This window comes from Barbus barbus, assembly GCF_936440315.1.
Source record: "Barbus barbus genome assembly, chromosome: 30".
Lineage (NCBI taxonomy): Eukaryota > Metazoa > Chordata > Actinopteri > Cypriniformes > Cyprinidae > Barbus > Barbus barbus.
The window spans coordinates 4,960,834-4,981,990 of record NC_136758.1 but is presented as its reverse complement, the minus strand read 5'-3'; the positions used below and the strand labels follow the sequence as shown (position 1 = coordinate 4,981,990).

Sequence of the window (21,157 nt, the reverse complement as noted above, 5' to 3'; positions counted from 1 at the left end):
GGGTACCACTCATCTCCACTACAAATAGGAAAAAGAGGCTACAATTTGCACGAGCTCACCAAAATTGGACGGTTGAAGACTGGAAAAATGTTGCCTGGTCTGATGAGTCTCGATTTCTGTTGAGACATTCAGATGGTAGAGTCAGAATTTGGCGTAAACAGAATGAGAACATGGATCCATCATGCCTTGTTACCACTGTGCAGGCTGGTGGTGGTGGTGTAATGGTGTGGGGGATGTTTTATTGGCACACTTTAGGCCCCTTAGTGCCAATTGGGCATCGTTTAAATGTCACGGCCTACCTGAGCATTGTTTCTGACCATGTCCATCCCTTTATGACCACCATGTACCCATCCTCTCTGATGGCTACTTCCAGCAGGATAATGCACCATGTCACAAAGCTCGAATCATTTCAAATTGGTTTCTTGAACATGACAATGAGTTCACTGTACTAAAATGGCCCCCACAGTCACCAGATCTCAACCCAATAGAGCATCTTTGGGATGTGGTGGAACGGGAGCTTCGTGCCCTGGATGTGCATCCCACAAATCTCCATCAACTGCAAGATGCTATCCTATTAATATGGGCCAACATTTCTAAAGAATGCTTTCAGCACCTTTTTGAATCAATGCCACGTAGAATTAAGGCAGTTCTGAAGGCGAAAGGGGGTCAAACACAGTATTAGTATGGTGTTCCTAATAATCCTTTAGGTGAGTGTATATATTTTCTTAAAATACTCCAGTGTAAAACCAAAATCGAAATGTTTGTTTTATACATTCAAATATTATCAGAATCAGAATCAGAAGGAGCTTTATTGCCAAGTGTGTTTGCACACACAAGGAATTTGTCTTGGTGTTACGAGCTTCCAGTACAGAAAGTACAAACATAGTGCAGACAACATATAATTAAGGTGATAAAGAACACTAATAATGAAGATAATAGACAATAATTAAGCATAACAATAGTAATAAAAATAAAAATAAAAATATACAGAAAAGAGACATGACCATAGACAGAACTGTGAATGTGCATGTGTCCTATGTACAGATGAAGGTTTGATGAGTTATTTACAGATGTACAGTACAGTGTGTTATATGTTGTTCAGGTGGGATACGGCCTGGGGGAAAAAACTGTTCTTGTGTCTGGCTGTTCTGGTGCTCAGTGATCTGTAGCGCCGGCCAGAGGGCAACAGTACAAAGAGAGAGTGAGCTGGGTGTGAGGGGTCCAGAGTGACTTTCTTAGCCCTTTTCCTCACTCTGGTGGTGTAAAGTTCATGGAGGATGGGCAGAGGGGCACCGATAATTCTCTCAGCAGTCCTAACTGTCCGTTGTAGTCTTCTGATGTCTGTTTTGGTAGCTGAACCAAACCAAACAGTTATAGAAGAACATAGGACAGACTTGATGATGGCAGAGTAGAACTGTTTCAGCAGCTCCTGAGGCAGGTTGAACTTCCTTAGCTGGTGGAGGAAATACAGTCTCTGCTGGGCCTTTTTCGCAATAGAGTCATTTTCCAACATGACAATGCCAGACCACATAACTGCATCAATTACAACATCATGGCTGCGTAGGAGGAGGATCCGGGTCTTGAAATGGCCAGCCTGCAGTCCAGATCTTTCACCCATAGAAAACATTTGGTGCATCATAAAGAGGAAGATGCGACAAAGAAGACCTAAGACAGCTAAGACCTTCTAGACAACTAGAAGCCTGTATTAGACAAGAATGGGACAACATTCCTATTCCTAAACTTGAGCAACTTGTCTCCTCAGTCCCCAGACGTTTGCAGACTGTTATAAAAAGAAGAGGGGATGCCACACAGTGGTAAACATGGCCTTGTCCCAACTTTTTTGAGATGTGTTGATGCCATGAAATTTAAAATAAACTTATTTTTTCCTTAAAATGATACATTTTCTCAGTTTAAACATTTGATATGTCATCTATGTTGTATTCTGAATAAAATATTGAAATTTGAAACTTCCACATCATTGCATTCTGTTTTTATTCACAATTTTTACAGTGTCCCAACTTTTTTGGAATCGGGTTTGTATATATATATATATATATATATATACACACACAAGTGAAAAAGTTTTTGCCCCCTTCCTGTTTTTTTATTGTTGCATATATGTCGCACTTATTTATTAATTGTTGAATATTTTAAGTGTGACAAATATGAAAAAAAAAACCAGAGGGGGGCAAAACCTTTTCATAGCACTGTGTGTGTATAAACACACACACACACACACACACACACATATATATATATATATATATACTGTATGTAATTTCTAGCGATTATCATGCTTAAACTGAGCTAGACAATGACATCTCTGAATTCAATAATGAAATGCCTTTAACTGAAAATTTAGTGTTTAATCTTATTATTATACATTACTGACACTATATCCTCCAATCTGATACTGTTAAGTGCTTTGACACAATTTGTATTGTTAAAAGTGCTATATAAATAAAATAAAATAAAATATCTGAATGTGAAGTGACATTCAGCCAAGTATGGTGACCCATACTCAGAATTCGTGCTCTGCATTTAACCCATCCAACATGCACACACACAGCAGTGAACACACACACACTGTGAACACACACCCGGAGCAGTGGGCAGCCATTTATGCTGCGGCGCCCGGGGAGCAGTTGGGGATTCGGTGCCTTGCTCAAGGGCACCTCAGTCGTGGTATTGAGGGTGGAGAGAGTGCTGGACATTCACTCCCCCCACCTACAATCCCTGCCGGCCCGAGACTCGAACCCGCAACCTTTGGATTACGAGTCCGACTCTCTTACCATTAGGCCACTTCCCATATATAAAAACAATGAGGCAATAATAATTGGTTAATTAATAATTATATGGTTTCATTGAAAAACACTGTTAAAACAGGCCTACATAATATAATACAAAATAATCAATTTTCGATATTTACATTACATATTGTTGCAAATGCCTGTAAAGGGAGCCAAAGACCTGGTAATACACTTACAGAACAATCAAGTCCTTTAACATTGACCAAACATTTAGGTTAATTTAAATATCTACTTAATCTTTAATTTTTGGCTACGTTTTTGAGATAGAAATGCTACAGCCTCTGTCTTCGAAACATGTGGACATCACAACCCTGAACTCTTACAAAAAATAACCATGGTTTTATCATAGTAAAACAGCTCAATTTTCTTTTGTGTGATTTCTGAATAATTGAGACTATAAAATCAATCAGACAACTGTATTAATAAAATAATAGCCATAGGTAACTGTCTAGAGCTAAAATTGTAATTGTACAATTATACAATTTATTTACTTAAAGTTTAAAGTTCTATTTTGACCCCTATAGTGAGTGCTTTTTTTTTTTTTTTTTTTTACATCCATAATATTTGGAGGAGGGGGCACAACAATACAATTTTGCTTAGGGCACCCATTTGGCCAGCAGAGGTATAGGCTATTTGTAGCAATAGCTAACGATACATTGTATGGATCAAAATTATAAATTTTTCTTTTATGCCAAAAATCATTAGGATTTTAAGTAAAGATCATGTTCCATGAAGAGATTTTGTAAATTTATTAAAACTTTCATTTGAAAGTTCATTTCATTTCATCAGAAGTTCATCTGGACAACTTTAAAAGCGATTTTCTCAATATTTAGATTTTTTGCATCCTCAGATTCCAGATTTTCAAATAGTTGCATCTCGGCCATTTATCCGATCCTAACATAAATAAATGGAAAGCTTATTAATTTAGCTTTCAGATGATGAATAAATCTCAATGTCAAAAAATGGACCCTTATGATGGTTTTGTTCAGGGTTACATTTTGTTTAAAGGAGCTATATGCAAGAATTTCACATATCAACTCCTTTTTTATTCACAATGCATGAACAGCTTGAAACAAAACCTAAAACACAAGCCATTCCCTGACTTCTTGGGCTGTCTATGAATGCCTGAAGGCAGTTTTTATGTGAATAACTCGGGACATCTCGGAAAATCAAAAGGATGTGATGGTTATGAGTACTTCCAAGAGTCTCCCTGCCATTCAGTGACACATGGAACAAGTGCTCTTAACAGCATGGATGGCATTTGGATGTTTGTTAACAGTATATTGCTGCAAAGATCTGCAAGAGATCAAGTGAAGAGTGAAAAAAGATTGGGCCTTGAATCACATTTAGTCGTGTTATGTGTGCACGAGCAACAAGTTGCTGGCTGCAGTTCACTTAATGGACACAGGTGTTACTAATAACAAGGATTTCTGAATTCCACGTTTAGCACCCTTCAAAGAGATTATTTTTTCATGTAGTACTTCCCTTTTAAAAGCTACAGAAGATACTTGCATTTCCCACAAGACAAAATAAGTATAATTTACCCAATCATCCGGTTCAAAATCTTCACACCCCTCAGCTCTTAAATGGATCACGTTGCCTTTTTGAGCATCAGTAAATGTTTGTTGCACCTTTGGTAACAGGTTTTTTGGGACCTTTAATTTTCCTCAATGTAAAATAATGGAACTCAAATACATACAGTATCTGTTGGTAAAGGTTGAAATATGCAAAAGATACTGTAAAACCAAATGTGAAGGATCTGGAGGATTTGTCTAAAGGATTTTTTTTTTCCTGTTTGGAAAGCATTGGGTTAGTTTATGCTGATGTAACAATTTTCACTTCAAAGCATATGAATATAAAACATTTTGTTTTCAAAATGGAGCGCTTGATCCTCAACCCACCACTTTGCCAACAAACGCCGAGAAGGGACTGACCTTGTTGAGGTGTTGAGGCGTACTCAATCTAGACTAGAGTAATCCTGATGTGCCATAGCAGTGTTTGTGATATCAGAGCGGCTGCATTCACATTTCTTCATCGATTCTGCCACTAAGTTTGATTTGTGTCTTGTTTGTTGCTTTAAGTCCATCCTTAGAACACACATTTTTATTGTAAATTATTCACACAAAAAAACGCACTTGTAAATTCTTTTAATATCTTTATTTTTCCCCCTCCTTAGTCTGTACTTTGTCCTTCATTTCTGTGCTATATTGAATGTTCACACTGAAACATTTCACCTCATTCTTGAATTCTGGTGAACTGCAAATACCACAATCTGACACCAAGTAGTCATGTGGATGCCACAATTTACACTGAGCATTCAGTTTACTTAAATTGAATGTTAGGTGGAAGACAAGTACATTGACACGCTAACGTTAAGTTAAAATAAATACTTTCAAAAACAACAACAGCAAAAAAGAATACAATCCCACAGGGATATATAACTTTTTCATCCTACATAAAATTGTACATTTTTAAAAATGTTTTCATCTAATTTTTATCAGAGAATTTCAGAAATACAAAATGGTATTTTAATAACACAACCATAATAATGGTACATCAAAATGTTAAATATTGTACAAAAGTTTTTCTTTTCTTCATTTAAAGCACTAATCAATATACATTAACAAACAAGGTGTTGGAACTACTATAAATGCAAGAGTGTAACTGGATGTACCTGTCAGCAGCATGTGACACAGTATGTGGTCCTGAGAACAAGGCCTTGATTAATATATATAACCATCTAACCATCAACTGTGCAGCCCCTTTGTCAGGATAACCATAGGCTGCATATCTTGAAGTTGCCTTAGCAGAAGTTCAGAAGAAGTGGATAGGTTTTCATACATGACAATTTTAACATTCTTCACAGACTCAATCTTTAGTGGATTTTGGAAATTAACAATGCATTGGGCTTGATCTCTCTCTGGGATGATTGGTTGAAGTGTTCGCTGTCGTTTCGATGGATTGGATAGAGAGTCTTCACTGAACTTCAGGACGGATGTCTCAAACTCTGAAGGCTTATAAAGTTTTAGTGCAACTTCATTATCTACATGGTTCCCTTGAGAGTTTGACGAGTTCAATATGGATCCTGAGACTTTCAGCAAACATTTAACATGCTCAGCAGAGCAGTTCCGAAGACTTTGTTTTCTCTCAACACTGATTTTGTTTCTACATTCTGACTTCCGCGGACGACCCCTTTTCCGTTTGATTACTGGCATGGTTGTGGAAGCGAAACCTTCATTAACTACAACCTCCGTTGCAGGCTCTGGGCCTACATCTTGAGAACTGACCTCTGAATGCTCTGTTTGATCTCCATCAAAGACGGTTTCCGCAACCTCAACATTTTTTGAGGTATCATCTGCTCTGGGCGTCTCGTTGCTTTTCTTGCAAAATATGAACTGGCTTCTCCGATCCTCGATGTACCGTTCTGTGAGACCGTGAGTGGTGTAATGTTTTATTATACTGTGCTCAGCACTCATTACTGAATCACAACTCTCAATCATGCAAGGGTACTGCAAAGGAAGTCTTTCGTTGCACAAGGCAGATGCTTCATCTGTGGATTTAAGAGCAGGCTTTTCTACCATCATCCACTGATTCTGGGTCTTGTCCTCTTTCTTTTTTGAATTCTCCTTCATTTTAATGTTGTTATTTGCAATATTCTCTTTTCCATTGTTAGAACCTGCACTTAACTTTTTTGCCTGAACATCATTCCCAATCGCATTTTCCTGTTTCTCTTTCATAGTTTCAAAAGTAGCATCATGTTTCTTCATAAGGTGTCGAAGAAGGTTTGACTTGGTTGTATATACCCTGTCACAACCTTCGAACTGGCATCTGAATGTGAGGTCCACGCTCTCAAAGTCCCCATCTGCTGAAACCTTTATTGCTTTGTGATCATTTTTGATATGATCAATGTACTTCAAATGACACGTGAAGTGAGCAGAACATTTTGACTGGTCACACTGAAACGTGCCTACCTCAACGCCGGATAACAATGCACTTGCCTTTTCCAATGTGCATCTGTGGAGTAAAAGATAGTGTTTCAACAAACTGGTAACTTTTGACACTACTTTTGAGCATTGTTTGACTTGGCATCTGTATTCCTGCACTTGGGCAACTCCATTAGTTTCTTTAGCACTGTTTTTGTCATCGCATTCTGATTGATGCATAGCCCTATAATGGAGAATAAGATTTTGTTGGATTGAAAAGGCAGCCACACATCCTTCATGCACACACCGGTATGGACGGTACATAATTTGCGCATCACTTGAATCACCAAAATCGATATTGTCTACTGGCATTTTAGCTTTCTCTTTGAGATCAACCATCACATTTGAATTGGTCTCAATTTCTCTGTTAGATTGTGGAGTTGCATATTCTGTTCTTTTGTCTGGAGCATTAAGTGTGTCAAAGAGATACGGACTTCCACCACTCAGCTCTTGCACTGCAAATATACCTGGCTCATTTAATTCAATAACACGATTCTCTTCATTCAGACAGGGGCTTTCTAGTTTTATATTTGTAGCTGAAAGCCCATCAAGAGTTACTACATTTTTCTGTGACGCTTCCACAGTCCTGGAGGTGTCAGTGCTGGCAACTTTTTTAGTGGGGCATTTATTTTTTCTTTTGGCAGTGATGCTGGCTTTTCCTTTTGGAATAACATTCCTAACATTGGAATCAACAGATGTAACTGTCAAATTTGTACTGATTTGGGATTGAGACTCTTCTGACAGGGAGTCTTTTCCCTGGTTGACGGTGAGACTGGTATGCGCATTTTCTGACACTTTTTCTGTTGGTTTTCTGATCTTTCTATAACCAAGACCGATTTTCAAGCCAGACATTTCCTCTTTTGAAAAATGGTGGACATTTTTGTAGTGAATTTTAAGGCCTGTGGTTCTGGTAAATGTCTTAGAACATAGATGACAGTTGTAAGGTGCTAATTTGTCAGGGTTTTTCTTCATTTCATTTATCCTTTCCTCACTGTAATCATGCACACGGCTAAGGTGTTTAAATAGAGCTTCTTTTGTCATTGCTCCATAAACACAGCCTTCTTTACATCTAAAGGGCTTTAAAATACATTTCTGCTCGTTTTGTACAGGATCTTTAATTGTGTGACACTGATCATTTCTGGTGACAGCTTCAGAGCTTAGATCATGCAGGTTAGTGCTCACAGATACACATTTGTCTTGACTAAGCATATCAACTAAATCAAGACGCTGTAGTGCCCTTTCAATTTCTATGATTTTGCCATCTTCACCAGTATTTGCAGGGGTGAATTCAACTTCAGTTTTGATTTCTGTATGTGTGTTTGTTACAGGTGGATGGAAGAAACTGTAATTTGTAGTCATTTCAGAGGGGTCTTGAGAGGACATATTAGTGTTCTGGACGCTGTCTGTGCTATGCACGCTTGTTAAAGTGTTCCCATTAAAGATATTTGATTCTGATGGTGCATAGATGCAGGATTTGTCATTGTGCTCATGTATGTCATTCGCAGGGAGAGGCATTTGTAGTGTTGAAATATCAGGATCATTCAGAAAATCAAGAAATGATACTGGTAAATCAGCAGTAAGATCAATTTCGTCTACAGGTTTGCACTGAGAACGTTTTGATAAATGACCTCCTAGTGACTTTGTGCTCGAAAACTCTCTATAGCATCTGCAGCAAATGACTTTCCCATCCTGTATTATGGCAGGCCATTTTGTTCTCTTAGATGATTTAATTTTTTTGGATTTCCCAGTTTCTCCAAAACCTGAAATCTGGTCATCTGAAGCAATTCCTTCAGTTCCTTCCTGTGACAGTTCATGATTACAAAAAATTTCTGGACTTTTATCGTCAGTCAGAGGGGCAGCACCAACTAAATCTTCTCCCGATTCCTTAAATTGAGGGTTCAAAAGATTTGACATACATTTGATATCTGATGAGAATAATGCATTGGTACTGTCAGTGTTGATTTCTTTGTTTGAATTTGCCAATGGCTGCACTGAACTAGGACTTCCCTCGGAAGGCAAAGTTGAAAAATATAGGCTGACATTGTGTCCAGACAAAGATCCTGTTTGCAGCAAACCGGCGCTGATGGAAATATCATTGAGATGGTTTTGTCCAATTTGACTGAATCCAGGATTAACACTTGACTCAACCTGTGACAAGTCACAAGTCTGATTAAGTGCATGTAGTACTCTAAGAGAGCTTGACACGTATTTTGAAGCTTCGTTCATCACACTGGAGGGTGTGTGGGCATTCACAGAAAGGGGGATGATTTCATCGTAAGATGAGGGAGATGCGTAATTTAAGACTGTTTCAGAATGGTATGATGGGTTTGTGTGTTGGTTGTCAGATAAAATCGTAGAGCGGTAAGGATCATGTACAGAAAAACCTGAATCCAAATTTTGCATTGAAGGTGTTTCCCATGTCTGAGTTACTGGTAACTGCATCAGACCTGTCTGGTTTGGTGATGTTGCACTTTGAGTGTTTTCAAGCTGAGAGCAAAACTTGGCACTTGCAGACTGCATACTATCATGATCGGAAAAAGCAGAAGAAGGACTTTGAATCACTGAGTCCAGAAATGCAGTATGTCCAGTTTGTTTGGAACGGCTTGTCCATTTTGGTATCTGAGAACTAGCAGTTGTGTGCTCAGATGATGATTTTTTTGCAGCAATTTCTGCAATCCGTTTGTACTTCTTTGACAGTTTCCACTCCTCAAAGGCCTCCGAATGAACGTTTTTGACATGTCTCGATAAACTTTTTGAGGTGCTATATTTCCGTGTGCAGGTTTCGAATGGACACACATGAGTCAGACCTTCTTCTCTGTTGGCTTTTGTCACAGAGGGAGATGACTTCAATGTTGAAGGCTCAAGCTGACTCTGTGGGAAAGAAAACAATTTCTTGTCTTTCAAGAGTGTTTGAGTTTCACTGTCAGTATCCTTCAGAGCATTTAAATACATTGGATCATTGCACTTGATGGGAATAGGGTGCAGTTTTACATAGCATGATTCAGGATGCAATTGCTTTGTTCTCTCAAGACAATGAGATGTCTTAGATCCATCAGGCTGAGTAGCATTAGTCTGGGAATAATTTTTGCTTTCTGTAAACTGAGCTGTTTCTGATACAAGGTGCGTGGGTTGTTCTGTGGAATCATTAGTGTCTACTATGTTTTCAACTGTGCATTTCATTTCTACTGGGGTAGACTCTTGAGAAACCTCTTTAATTTGGCTTGGAGGCAACTCTAAGGCAGGACAAGTCGAAGCTGGTAATTCCAGTTGAGAAGGTAAGCCCACATCAACAGCAGAGCGGTCCTGCTTTTTGTGTCCTTTCTGATGCAAATTTAGCTCAGACAGGGTGTAGAACACCTTGTCACAGTTATGACTTTTGCAGGAGAACAACATGTAGTGCTGCGCTTCATGATCATATAGCAAGTATGTCTCGTTGAATATTCTCTCACAGTTTGGATATGCGCACTGTGCCTTAAATTCAGCATGTTCTTTTCTGTGTATCAGAAGCTCAGTATGAGAGGAAAAGCTGCAGTTACATCCAAGCTGAATGCAAAAATATGGCTTCTCACCACAATGCATCTGTAAGTGATCATTAAGATGGGTCACATTAACAAACTGGCGGTGACAATATTGGCACAAAACCTTCTGGCTCTTTGTTTCAAGGAAATGTGTTGCTTCCTGCTCATTTTTGTGGGCCTTAACATGTGCAACCAAATTCCTGAAGTACTTAAAAACTTTCTGACAGCTTGTAACAGGGCAGGAATAAAGTTTAGTGTTGTTAACATCACGAATAGGGTTGCCCTGTTTTGGGGATGATGACTTAATTTTACTTTTTACATTTGTGATTGGACTACTTTTTGAAGCATACAAATTATTGCAAATTGTCCCTTGGCTAACTTTTGCAGCAGTTTTGCTGTAGTGCTCTTCTCGGCTGTAGTGCTCCTCTGCTCTGCTCGAAGTACTGCTAGCTGGTGTTAACTGGGTGTCAGAACTGGGACGTTTCTTGCTCACACCCATAGCAGCAAGACGCTCCTTACATGACTGTTTCACATGTGATGCCACATGAGGCTCTAGAATTGCTCTAGTTTCAAAAGTCTCAGCACATATTGGACAACGGAAAATCCCATCTTGGACATGCTTCAATGCATGCTTCACAATCCTGTGTCCAAGGAACTCTTTATCACACAAAACACAATACTGCATATAAGCTTGCCAATTGCGGAAACGAGCAGAAACAAAACCCCTCTCTTTCATCTTCTTAATTTCCTTTTTCTTCTTTCTTTGTTCTTCAACCTCACTGAGTTCATAATTAGGACTATGGGTAAAATGCAGATGTCTAAAATATTTTTCATCAAGGTCATGGACTTCATTGTCTTCACTGTCAGTAAATCTGTCAGTAGACAATATAGCTGCTGCCTCCTGACCCATCAAAGCAAGGCATTGACGTTTTAGGGTTTTCCAGTCCCAGAACTCTGGATCAAAAGGCCACTTAGTCTTTAAGGCCAACAACAGGTCACAGCGTAGTGAATTTAGAATCGGTGGATCATCCTGCTCAAGCTTTTGATCGGGCTCATTAAAGAGAGTCTCAACAGCATAATAAGAATCCAAAGAGGGCTTTATCAGGAACTCGGTGAGTTGACAAGCCTGTTTTACTTCTAAGTCTAAAGGCAGCAAACAAGAAATTGTTTTGCAGATGGAGATATTGCAGCCCTCGTTATCACTGACTCCCATTTTTAGTGCTTGAATGCACATTTCGATGCACACTGAAAGTCCACCTTTCTCCACCTGAGGAAACAAAAATGTCAGTCACCTGAATGCCATTGCCTTGATTTCCAAATCACATTGACATAAAAACAAAAACTTTTCTAACCTCAGCCTGAATGACTTTGATGAGGAGCAGAATATGGTACACACTCCCAGAGAGGCGTGCTAACAGTCTGCATTGCTCCAAAAAGGCCTGTTTTGATTCGAGCCGTATAAGAAGTTTACTCCAAAACAGTGTCAGCTCCCTGTAAGATGTACAATATAAAATGATAAACATAATTTGTTCAAAATTGTTCAATTATTTTCATGCAACCTCAAGAGAACTCCTGTTAAAATCAATCAAGCTGTCTACACTGCACAATAACTGGACCTTAACTCGCTAGAGTGTGAAACAAAATTACTTTAAAGTTTTTTATTTGTCCAGCCAAATTAATTTTAGGTAAGACACTGGAAATTTGGCAATTAGATGTTTTAGTAATGAAAATTATCTACATTAAAAAATTGTGGGCTCAAACTAGATTTTTACCCCTATTTTGAAGTTACTGTACTCTGCTTTTGCATTGTCTGCAAAAAGTGAGAAGTCACACCAAGGCAAAAGGCAGTAATTTCCACATGATCAATATTTGGTTGCTGATCACCATTTACAAAATCCTTACAGTAACACCTGCATAAAATCTAGTGAACATGGGCTACCTATATGAGCTAGCTCATATAGGCTACTGCATACATTGTTTTTTTTTACCGTAACAAGCAGACTAAAAGTGCTATGCTCAGTAACATAAAATAATGCTAGACATAGCATAATTGCTTTTATATTGACTTGAATGAAATAGCTTAACCTAAAAGAACGACTTGTGGATTTATGTGAACGCCAGCAAGCAGGAATAATGCACAGAATGCTTGTGGATTAAACATCTCCGATGACGTTCATCGCCATGGATTGATTTTATCGGGTTAAAAGAAAAGGTAGGATATGGATTTAATTGCGAACTGTTAGGATGTCTTGAACGTTCCAAAAATATCAATAACTAATTTTCGACCAAAATCGAAGTTACGCCTTTTGCCTTTGCACGGTAGTATAAATAAGCAAAGTATTGTGTTGAAAAATTCAATCAAAATTTTAAATCAAGTAAGAAAAGTCATGTCCCTGCCAGAGACCTCTGTGTATACACCAAATTGCTACAATCATTCTTTTTCACCCCAATGGTCTGACAGAACTTATTTTGTTTGGAAGGAGAAGGGTTTATGTTCAATTAAGGACCTTTATGTTGAGGGAAGGTTTGCATCATTTAACCAGCTAAGAATTTAACATTTTGAATTCCTCCCTGAGAAGCATGTGTTTTTTAATATTTTCTTAAATCCTCCTCATTCTACGCATCTTATCTCTGAATTCGTTGGCTTATTTGAAAGTTGTGTCACAGCCCCTAATGAGAGATTTAAAGTGGCCTGGGAGGATGAACTGGAAGCTGAGCGTTTCGTCTGAGAATCTAGATCTGTCTCTGTCAAAAAGAGATGCATTAACGAGAACACTAGTGTGCTATTTATGGAAGCTATATCTTCAACACCGAGCATTTCTGCAGACTCTGTTGATCTGCTCCTCGATTCCTTTAACTCAAAAGTTAAGAATGTTATTGATGATATTGCTCCCGTGAAAGTCTGCAAGAAGAATCGTAGACAAAAATCAACATGGAGAAAATCAACAGCAGTTCAGACTATGACAAGACAATGCAGAAAAGCTGAGTGGATGTGGCGGGAGACAAAACTCGAAATTCACTATAGCATCTATAAAAACAGCCTTCATTCTTTCAATGCGGAACTAGCCACAGTAGGGCTGGGCAATATATCGCATGCTATATGCATGCACATCTCGTCAGTAAAGCCGGTTCCTTGATTAGCATTAAATCTCCATCACCTGTTTTCAAATGGAGCGGCATTTAATACACGGAGCCGTAGTTCACTGACAAGCTACGCAATATCACTTTCATTATCGAAGGCGATATATCAGCGATATTGCGTAGCTTGTCAGTGAACTACGGCTCCGTGTATTAAATGCCGCTCCATTTGAAAACAGGTGATGGAGATTTAGCGCTAATCAAGGAACCGGCTTTACTGATGAGATGCGTATGCATATAGCATGCGATATATCGCCCAGCCCTAAGCCACAGCTAGACAGACCTTCTTCTCAAACCTTATAAACAGTAACTTATACAACACTTGCACTCTTTTTTGCTACTGTTGAGAGACTAACAAACCCCCAAAATCAGATTCCCAGTGAAATGCTTTCCGACAGCAAATGCAATGAGTTTGCTTCCTTCTTTTTGGGAAGATCAATAATATCAGAAAGGTGATTGGCACATCCTCAAGTTATGCAGAGGTCACACAGATTCGACCGCAATTTCAAAAAGAAGTAAATATGTCTGTTTTTTAAGCAATTGATAGGAAAATATTGGAAGAAATAGTACAGCACCTTAAATCGTCAACCTGCTATCTTGACACGCTTCCCACATCTTTTTTCAAAAGTGTGCTTAACTGTTTGGTAGCAGATCTCTTAAAAGTGGTGAATGCCTCACTTTTTTCTAGGACTTTTCTAAACTCCACGAAAACTGCAGTTGTCAAGTCCCTTCTGAAAAAGCGCAATCATGATAACACCATATTGAGCAACTATAGACCAATATCAAATCTTCCTTTCATAAGTAAGATTATTGAAAAGGTAGTTTTTAATCAGCTGAACAACTACTTAAACTCAAATGGATATCTGGACAATTTTCAATCTGGTTTCCGAGCGCATCACAGCTCAGAGACGACACTTATTAAGATAATAAATGATATTCCCTTTCATTCTGATTCTGGCAAAATATCACTGCTGGTACTACTAGATCTTAGTGCTGCATTTGACACTGTCGATCATAACATACTTCTAGAGAGACTGGAAAACTGGGTCGGGCTTTCTGGGATGGTACTCAAATGGTTCAGATCATACTTAAAAGGGAAAGGTTATTATGTGAGTATAGGAGAGCATAAGTCAATGTGGACGTCCATGACATGCGGAGTCCCAGTCTCAATTCTTGCACCGCTCTTGTTTAGCTTGTATATGGCTCCCACTAAGTCAGACAATGAGGAAGAACCAACACATAAACCATCACAGCTATGCTAATGATACCCAGATTTACCTAGCCTTATCCCCATTGACTCCCTCTGCAAATGCATTGATGAAATTAACAGTTGGATGTGCCAAAACTTTCTTCAGTTAAACAAAGAGAAAACAGAAGTCATTGCATTTGGAAACAAATATGAAGTTCTCAAGGTGAATGCATACCTTGACTCTAGGGGTCAAACAACTAAAAATCAAGTCAGAATTCTTGGGGTGATTCTGGAGACAGACCTTAGTTTCAGTAGTCATGTCAAAGCAGTAACTAAATCAGCATACTATCATCTCAAAAACATTGCAAGAATTAGATGTTTTGTTTCCAGTCAAGATTTGGAGAAACTTGTTCATGCCTTTATCACCAGCAGGGTGGATTATTGTAATGGTTTCCTCACCGGCCTTCCCAAGAAGACCATTAGACAACTGCAGCTCATCCAGAACGCTGCTGCCAGGATTCTGACTAGAACCAGACAATCTGAGCATATCACACCAGTCCTCAGGTCCTTACACTGGCTTCCAGTTACATTTAGGATTGATTTTAAAGTACTTTTACTTGTTTAGAAATCACTAAATGGCCTAGGACCCAAATATATTGCAGATATTCTAACTGAATATAAACCTAAAAGACCACTCAGATCATTAGGATCAAGTCAGTTAGAAATACCAAGGGTTCACACAAAACAAGGGGAAAGTTGGTAAAGAGAATGTGGGCAAAGAAAGACAAGTGTGTTGGTTAATCAGTTTAAAGTAGGACCTCTGAGTTCTGTTTGTTTGGTTTCTGGTTAGGGACTGTCTGTAAGCGGAGGGAGTGCGGGAGGGGGAGAGCGATAGACTCACTCGGACGTGAGTGAGGGACACCAGCAGAAGAAAACTGGTGTCATAATTTAGGTACACCTGTAAGTGTAAAGGTGTATGAGTGCGTATCTTTAGATTAAGACGTGCACAGTCCGGGAGGGACAAAATGCATTACAGACAGGGGCACGCCCCGAGTTTCAGCGAATAGGTCAGATATGATGGTCAAAGTAAGTAGGGGGTGAAGTAGTGGAATAGTTAGGTGTTTTGGAAGGTTTTTTTTCCGCTCACTTAGTGCGGAAGAGTTTGAACAAAGCTTGAGAATATTTGTTTTTAAGTTTCTTGTTTTTATTATTATTATTAAAATATATATATATTTTTTCAACTCCATTTTATTGCTGTGATCAATATTATTATTCTAATTTTTTTATGACTTTTACTTTCTTTCATGTAAAGCACTTTGAATTACTATTGTGTATGAAATGTGCTAAATAAATAAACTTGCCTTGCTAAGGCAAAATTTTTTTTGCTAAGAGTACTTTACAAAGTGTTTTAGCGCTAAAACTAGCTCCTAAAAAAAGCTGTGAAACGTTAGGAGTAGCGAAGAGGACTTCCAAGTCACTAAGACCAAGCCACAAACTATCCTAAAATGGCTGCTGCCGGGAATCTGCCTCAGAACGTAAACGATTTAGAAACATTTGATGATAATGAGCTTATCCAAACTCCAGATTTTCCTTTGATTATAGCCTATCCTTGTATTCATTAACCAGTTGGGCAAGAAGCAACAGCTGTTCTTGCATCCAGTTTGGTTTTCTTTTACGTTTACATGTCTTGCTATCAGCCATGATTATTCTACTCTGTTAATTAAAAGGCTGTTTATATGCATATCTGCTAATTGTTTACGAGAAGCACACATGCAAGAGGCTAACAATTAGCTGAACATATACTTGTTTAATTAGTGACACTTAGCCTGTATCTTAAAATCTTTAGTTCAATGTGGAAAATTTAATTTTTTATTTTTAAATCTTTATTTGAATATGGCAACATAATATCGCACTCTACAATATTTCTAGGAATAAATCTCAGAGACCCCTCCCCTATCAGCCAATCACTGTGTGCATAGTTGGTAAGCATGCTGACATCATCCATAGCAACGAGGTCAACCCTGGCCTTATTCATAGACTTCTTTCTATTCCTTAGTAAAACTGTCACAATCATGAAATCACAATCACTTTTACATTATTAGTGCAGTGCTAATGTACAGTGAATGAAAATTTTGAGTGAGAACTTACCAGGCACAATAAGCATCGCCACTGAGAAGCTGGCGCTTGAAAAATGCCGTACAAAGACTGAGAGCTCCCTTTTCCTCTTCCTCAGACTCTAAATTACAAATCATGTCCAGAGCCTCTTTGCAGTCTATCTCCTTTATCTGCCAAACAGAATGGACAGAATTTAGCTTAAAATTTAGGTGTGTATGTGTAATATATATATAATAGAATGACTGTTGCCTGGAAAAATTTTTTTTTTAAAGTGCTCAACACAAATGTTTTAAAGGCCTTTTAAAGACCCTAAGAGGTGACCGAAAAGCTAAATTCGATAAATAATGGCTACTTGTCACTGAGGAGAACTTTTCAGTACAGTCCACTGCGGCATACAGCTATAATTATTATTAGAACACAAACAGCCTGGTTATAATTTCAAATGAAACAAAAAAAAGATGAAAGAGCAGAAATAAAACTCTAAATATGCTTAAAATTCAGCAATAATGCAAAGTAGACAGACTTTTTTTTTTCTTGCATAAGTTACCTCTTGCATAAGTTCTTCTTGTGGCTTTATTTCACAAAGACATACGAGGTAGATCTGTTTGAAGTTCTTTTTGCCTCCAAATTCAGGAAACTCTGCGCATGTCTTAGCTAGTCTTGCAGCTTTTTCCATATGCTTCTGTTTCATTAGGTGCTTTATACGCATATGAAGTAGTTCAGGTCCTTCTCGAGATAAAAACTCATGTACTATGGAAGAAGCGCATTCAATCAAGTTAAAAACAATGGTAGTAAAATTATAAATTAATGTTATAACAAAATATGGAAATAAATAAGCAAATAAGAACAAATAGAACATTCAAATAAGAAAGTTATAGACAGTAGAATACATTTCACCTTTCTGTGCATCAGTGATGTCACTTGAGAGAAGGCTACACAGCGTGATGTTGGACCACACACCATTCTCCTCTGCTAGAGTCAACAGGGTATGAAGCTGTGAGTTTCCATGTGCCTGAAGAATGCCATGAGCCATCTGCATTAAGAGAAATCAACAACACACTCATAATACAAGCACTGTGGTGGTAAAGGGTTATCTAACTGGTCAAGCCCAAGGTTAAAAGAAATACACAATAATTCCACAATGAATTATGGTTTTATTGTGATTGAAAACTTGCAAAAAACTTGAACTATGTATTAAAAGTTAAACATTCAAAGTCCTTGAACATGCAAAACAATCGCACACACACACAAAAAATATCATATATATAGTAATGTATGGGTGGAAACCAGACACAAATGAATGGAAATGTCCACTGCATCCTGAGACAGGTTCTAACTTATTTTAACTTGACATGGTGAATTAAAAAGTATTTGAGAAGACAAAATCACTAACATCCCTTGTATTCGATTTAAAGCCTAATGAAACATTATTCCAGTAAAATAACTGTTAAATTTTTATTTCAGTAAAGTACAAATGTACTTAATTTTAATGTATATATGCTATTAAAATAGTAAGAGTACTGATTTTTTTACCATTCTATATTCTCTATCCTACTGGGGTCTATGTCCACAAATAGGAGAGACACAAATAGGAGAGAGATTATTATGAACTTTTAAGGGTCAACTACTTGAAACTTGAACTTGATGAAAAATGTAATTGTGAAGAAAATGTGATTTTCATTTACATTAATCAATACTAAATTTGTCATTAGTAATTTGCACTCAAGCAGACACTCCAGCTCCACGGATCTCTTGGTTTTTGCCTGATATTGAGTCAGACATGCACATGTAGTTACCATATCAAATTTTTAGATTCCATTGAAATCTTAAGATTCTCAATGTAAATTCTTTTCAGTTAATATCGATCAAGATTATACACAACCTGTCTCCTTGCTTAATGGGGTTCCACAGGGGTCCATTCTCAACCAGATTTAGTTTTCTTTGTATGTGTTACCCCTTGGGTCAATGTTTGGTAAGTATGGAATCTCTTTTCATGTCTATGCAGATGATATGCAAGTTTATCTTCTAGGGGTGTAACAACGCACGTATTCATATTGAACCATTCGGGACGAGGCTTTCGGTTAGGGACACATTATAAATCGAAGGATTTGTTGGACTAATCCTATTACATTTGGAAAATAAAAGAGCTTAAAGTGTGTGAAATATAATGTTCTCAGTGCAACTGCATTCAATAAGGCAGCCCAAATGACGTAACAGGCAACGTGCTGTCTGCCAGTGGCGTAGTAGTGGACGGGCACGCAGAGCATGTACTGCGAAAGGCCCCGCGGCAACCTTCCTTTGCGTCGAAAGACGATGATCTTCTATCGACAATAGACAGAGATATTGTCAAAAACATAAATTATTGGCAATATTAAGAGGATTTGGCATTTCCAATTGATGTAGGCTTGTTACATTCTTATTTTTAATCATGCCTATTATTATTATAAAGTTACTTTTATTATTCGATCGATTGAAATATTTGTCCTTTGTTTCTCCAAAACAAACGTAAGAAGCATCATCACCGGCACCGCACGTGAAAAATAATTTCCCGACTGAGAAAATGCACGTGAATTCAAGTCGGAATGCTCTAATAATACAAGTCCAACAAATATTTGTAGTAACGTGAGTGTGCTGTTTTCACATTCCGACTTAAAAGCACAACTCGGGAAATGAAAGCATCTGAGAATATATATTTATTCATTTATTTATTTTTTCAGTAATTTATCAAAATATTTTAAAAGGTTTGCTGCATGGTTAAAATAAGCTACGCGAAAAAAAAAAAAAAAAGTAAAAAAAAAAAAACTTTTTTAGAGAGAGAGAGAAATACATAAGTCGCCTATAACTGGCATTTTATTATTTCATTCAGAAATAGGCCGAAGCGAATTACAAACATTATAATAAACACTGTAAACATAGCTAGGCTATTTCAGTTCCTCTCACTCCACAACAAATTCTTTCAATTAACAGTAGGTTATTTAGAAAAGAACAAGAATTAAAAATGTAAAAAGCTATAGCTATATAAACGACAAACCAAAACAAATTAATTTAGGCTGAAACGAAACTGAAACCAATGTTGGGATGTGGCGGTACAGTGATAACGCTTAACGGCACAGATTTGACTAAATATTTAAACTGAGCAGTGTGCTTTTTCCCCATACATTTGACTGATTGTTTTTTTATAATTATAATGAACAGGCTGCATTGTCAAGATAGCAATGCTTAACTGTATGCGCATGCGGCGCTTGAGCAATCACTTGACCCCCATTCTAACAGTGGAAGCATCTACTCTTTTTAGTCATGAAGATAAACGCAACTGTAAAAGGTTTGCTTTTATTTGTGTACATTCACAATAAAAACAAATCTTTGCGCTATTGTAAAATAAATATATAAATATAAATAAATAAATATATATATGCAGAGCGCCTAGCTTTATTGTGTTTTTCTCCACTCGCAGAAGCGCTGCAGGTGCGTGATGTGATATGATGTCCATGTGAATCCTCATGTTCTGTTGTTTGCTGCTTTTTGCGCATGTAAAATTAATCCCCGGATAACAAATGTTAATATTTTTAACAGGGCACAGACCCTTATTCTTTCTAATTTAATTCAGTTCTAATTTAAAATAATCTTGTCGGTTAACGGTTAATAATCAGTTAATGAGTGTCAGTTGTCGGTTAGGAAAAATAACCAAAATTAACATCCCTAGCGTGAATGCAGTAATTACACTTGCTCTGACAGCAGCAGGTAGCCTTCCATTAACTAGCTAAGCTAAACATGATTAAATTAAAATGCCTAAAGCTAAAATTCTCGTGTATTCACGTTTTTAAACCTGTGTCCAACAAAAGAGAACATTATAACCTTTTTAGTCCACAACTTTTGTGATCTGATGTAGCTTCTTGTCACAGAATGAGGCAGAACATATGTTCCATAGATTACTAACATATTGATTAGCAATGGATTATAAATACATTTAATTATGAAAATACCAGAGATGGCTTGAATAACACAGATAAACTATACATTGTCGTAGTCGAGTGTTTGTGTTTGTGTTTGTTTTATCATTTGAAACGTTTATATCTTCTGTTTACTCAGTTACAGTGATAGCAATGCCTTTGTCCATATTGAGGATTTCCTAGAGCTTCATGAGTTCTGCTACTTCTGTGACTGGATATGTGGATTTTTTGTGTGAGGGCGCCCTCTAGCGTCCAGTATGAATGAAAAAGACGTGTTAAGTGATAATGGCCAATCCAATTATTAATTGGTAAATAATAATAAAAAAAAAAAAAAAATAAATTTTTTTATAAGTATCGGTTCAGCCACCGGTACCGTTTTAAAAGTATCGATTTGGCACCGATATCGAAAAAACCCAAACCCTAATTGTGTGGTGTAATTAAGATTATTTAACTG

General features: G+C 37.6%; 1 protein-coding gene across 1 annotated transcript in view; it reads right to left on the bottom strand.

Moving 5' to 3' along the window:
• Positions 1–4,953: 4,953 nt before the first annotated feature.
• LOC306850293 (zinc finger protein 292-like) overlaps positions 4,954–21,157 on the bottom strand; it is a 30,145-nt gene continuing 13,941 nt past the window's right edge. Inside the window, exons 4-8 of the mRNA XM_079385849.1 lie at positions 17,651–17,786; positions 17,301–17,503; positions 16,787–16,923; positions 11,664–11,802; positions 4,954–11,578 (exon numbers count right to left, since the gene is read on the bottom strand). Of these exons, the coding sequence (XP_079241975.1) occupies positions 5,558–11,578; positions 11,664–11,802; positions 16,787–16,923; positions 17,301–17,503; positions 17,651–17,786 (6,636 nt within the window). The 3' untranslated portion in view covers positions 4,954–5,557. The remainder of the gene's footprint in view (positions 11,579–11,663; positions 11,803–16,786; positions 16,924–17,300; positions 17,504–17,650; positions 17,787–21,157) is intronic.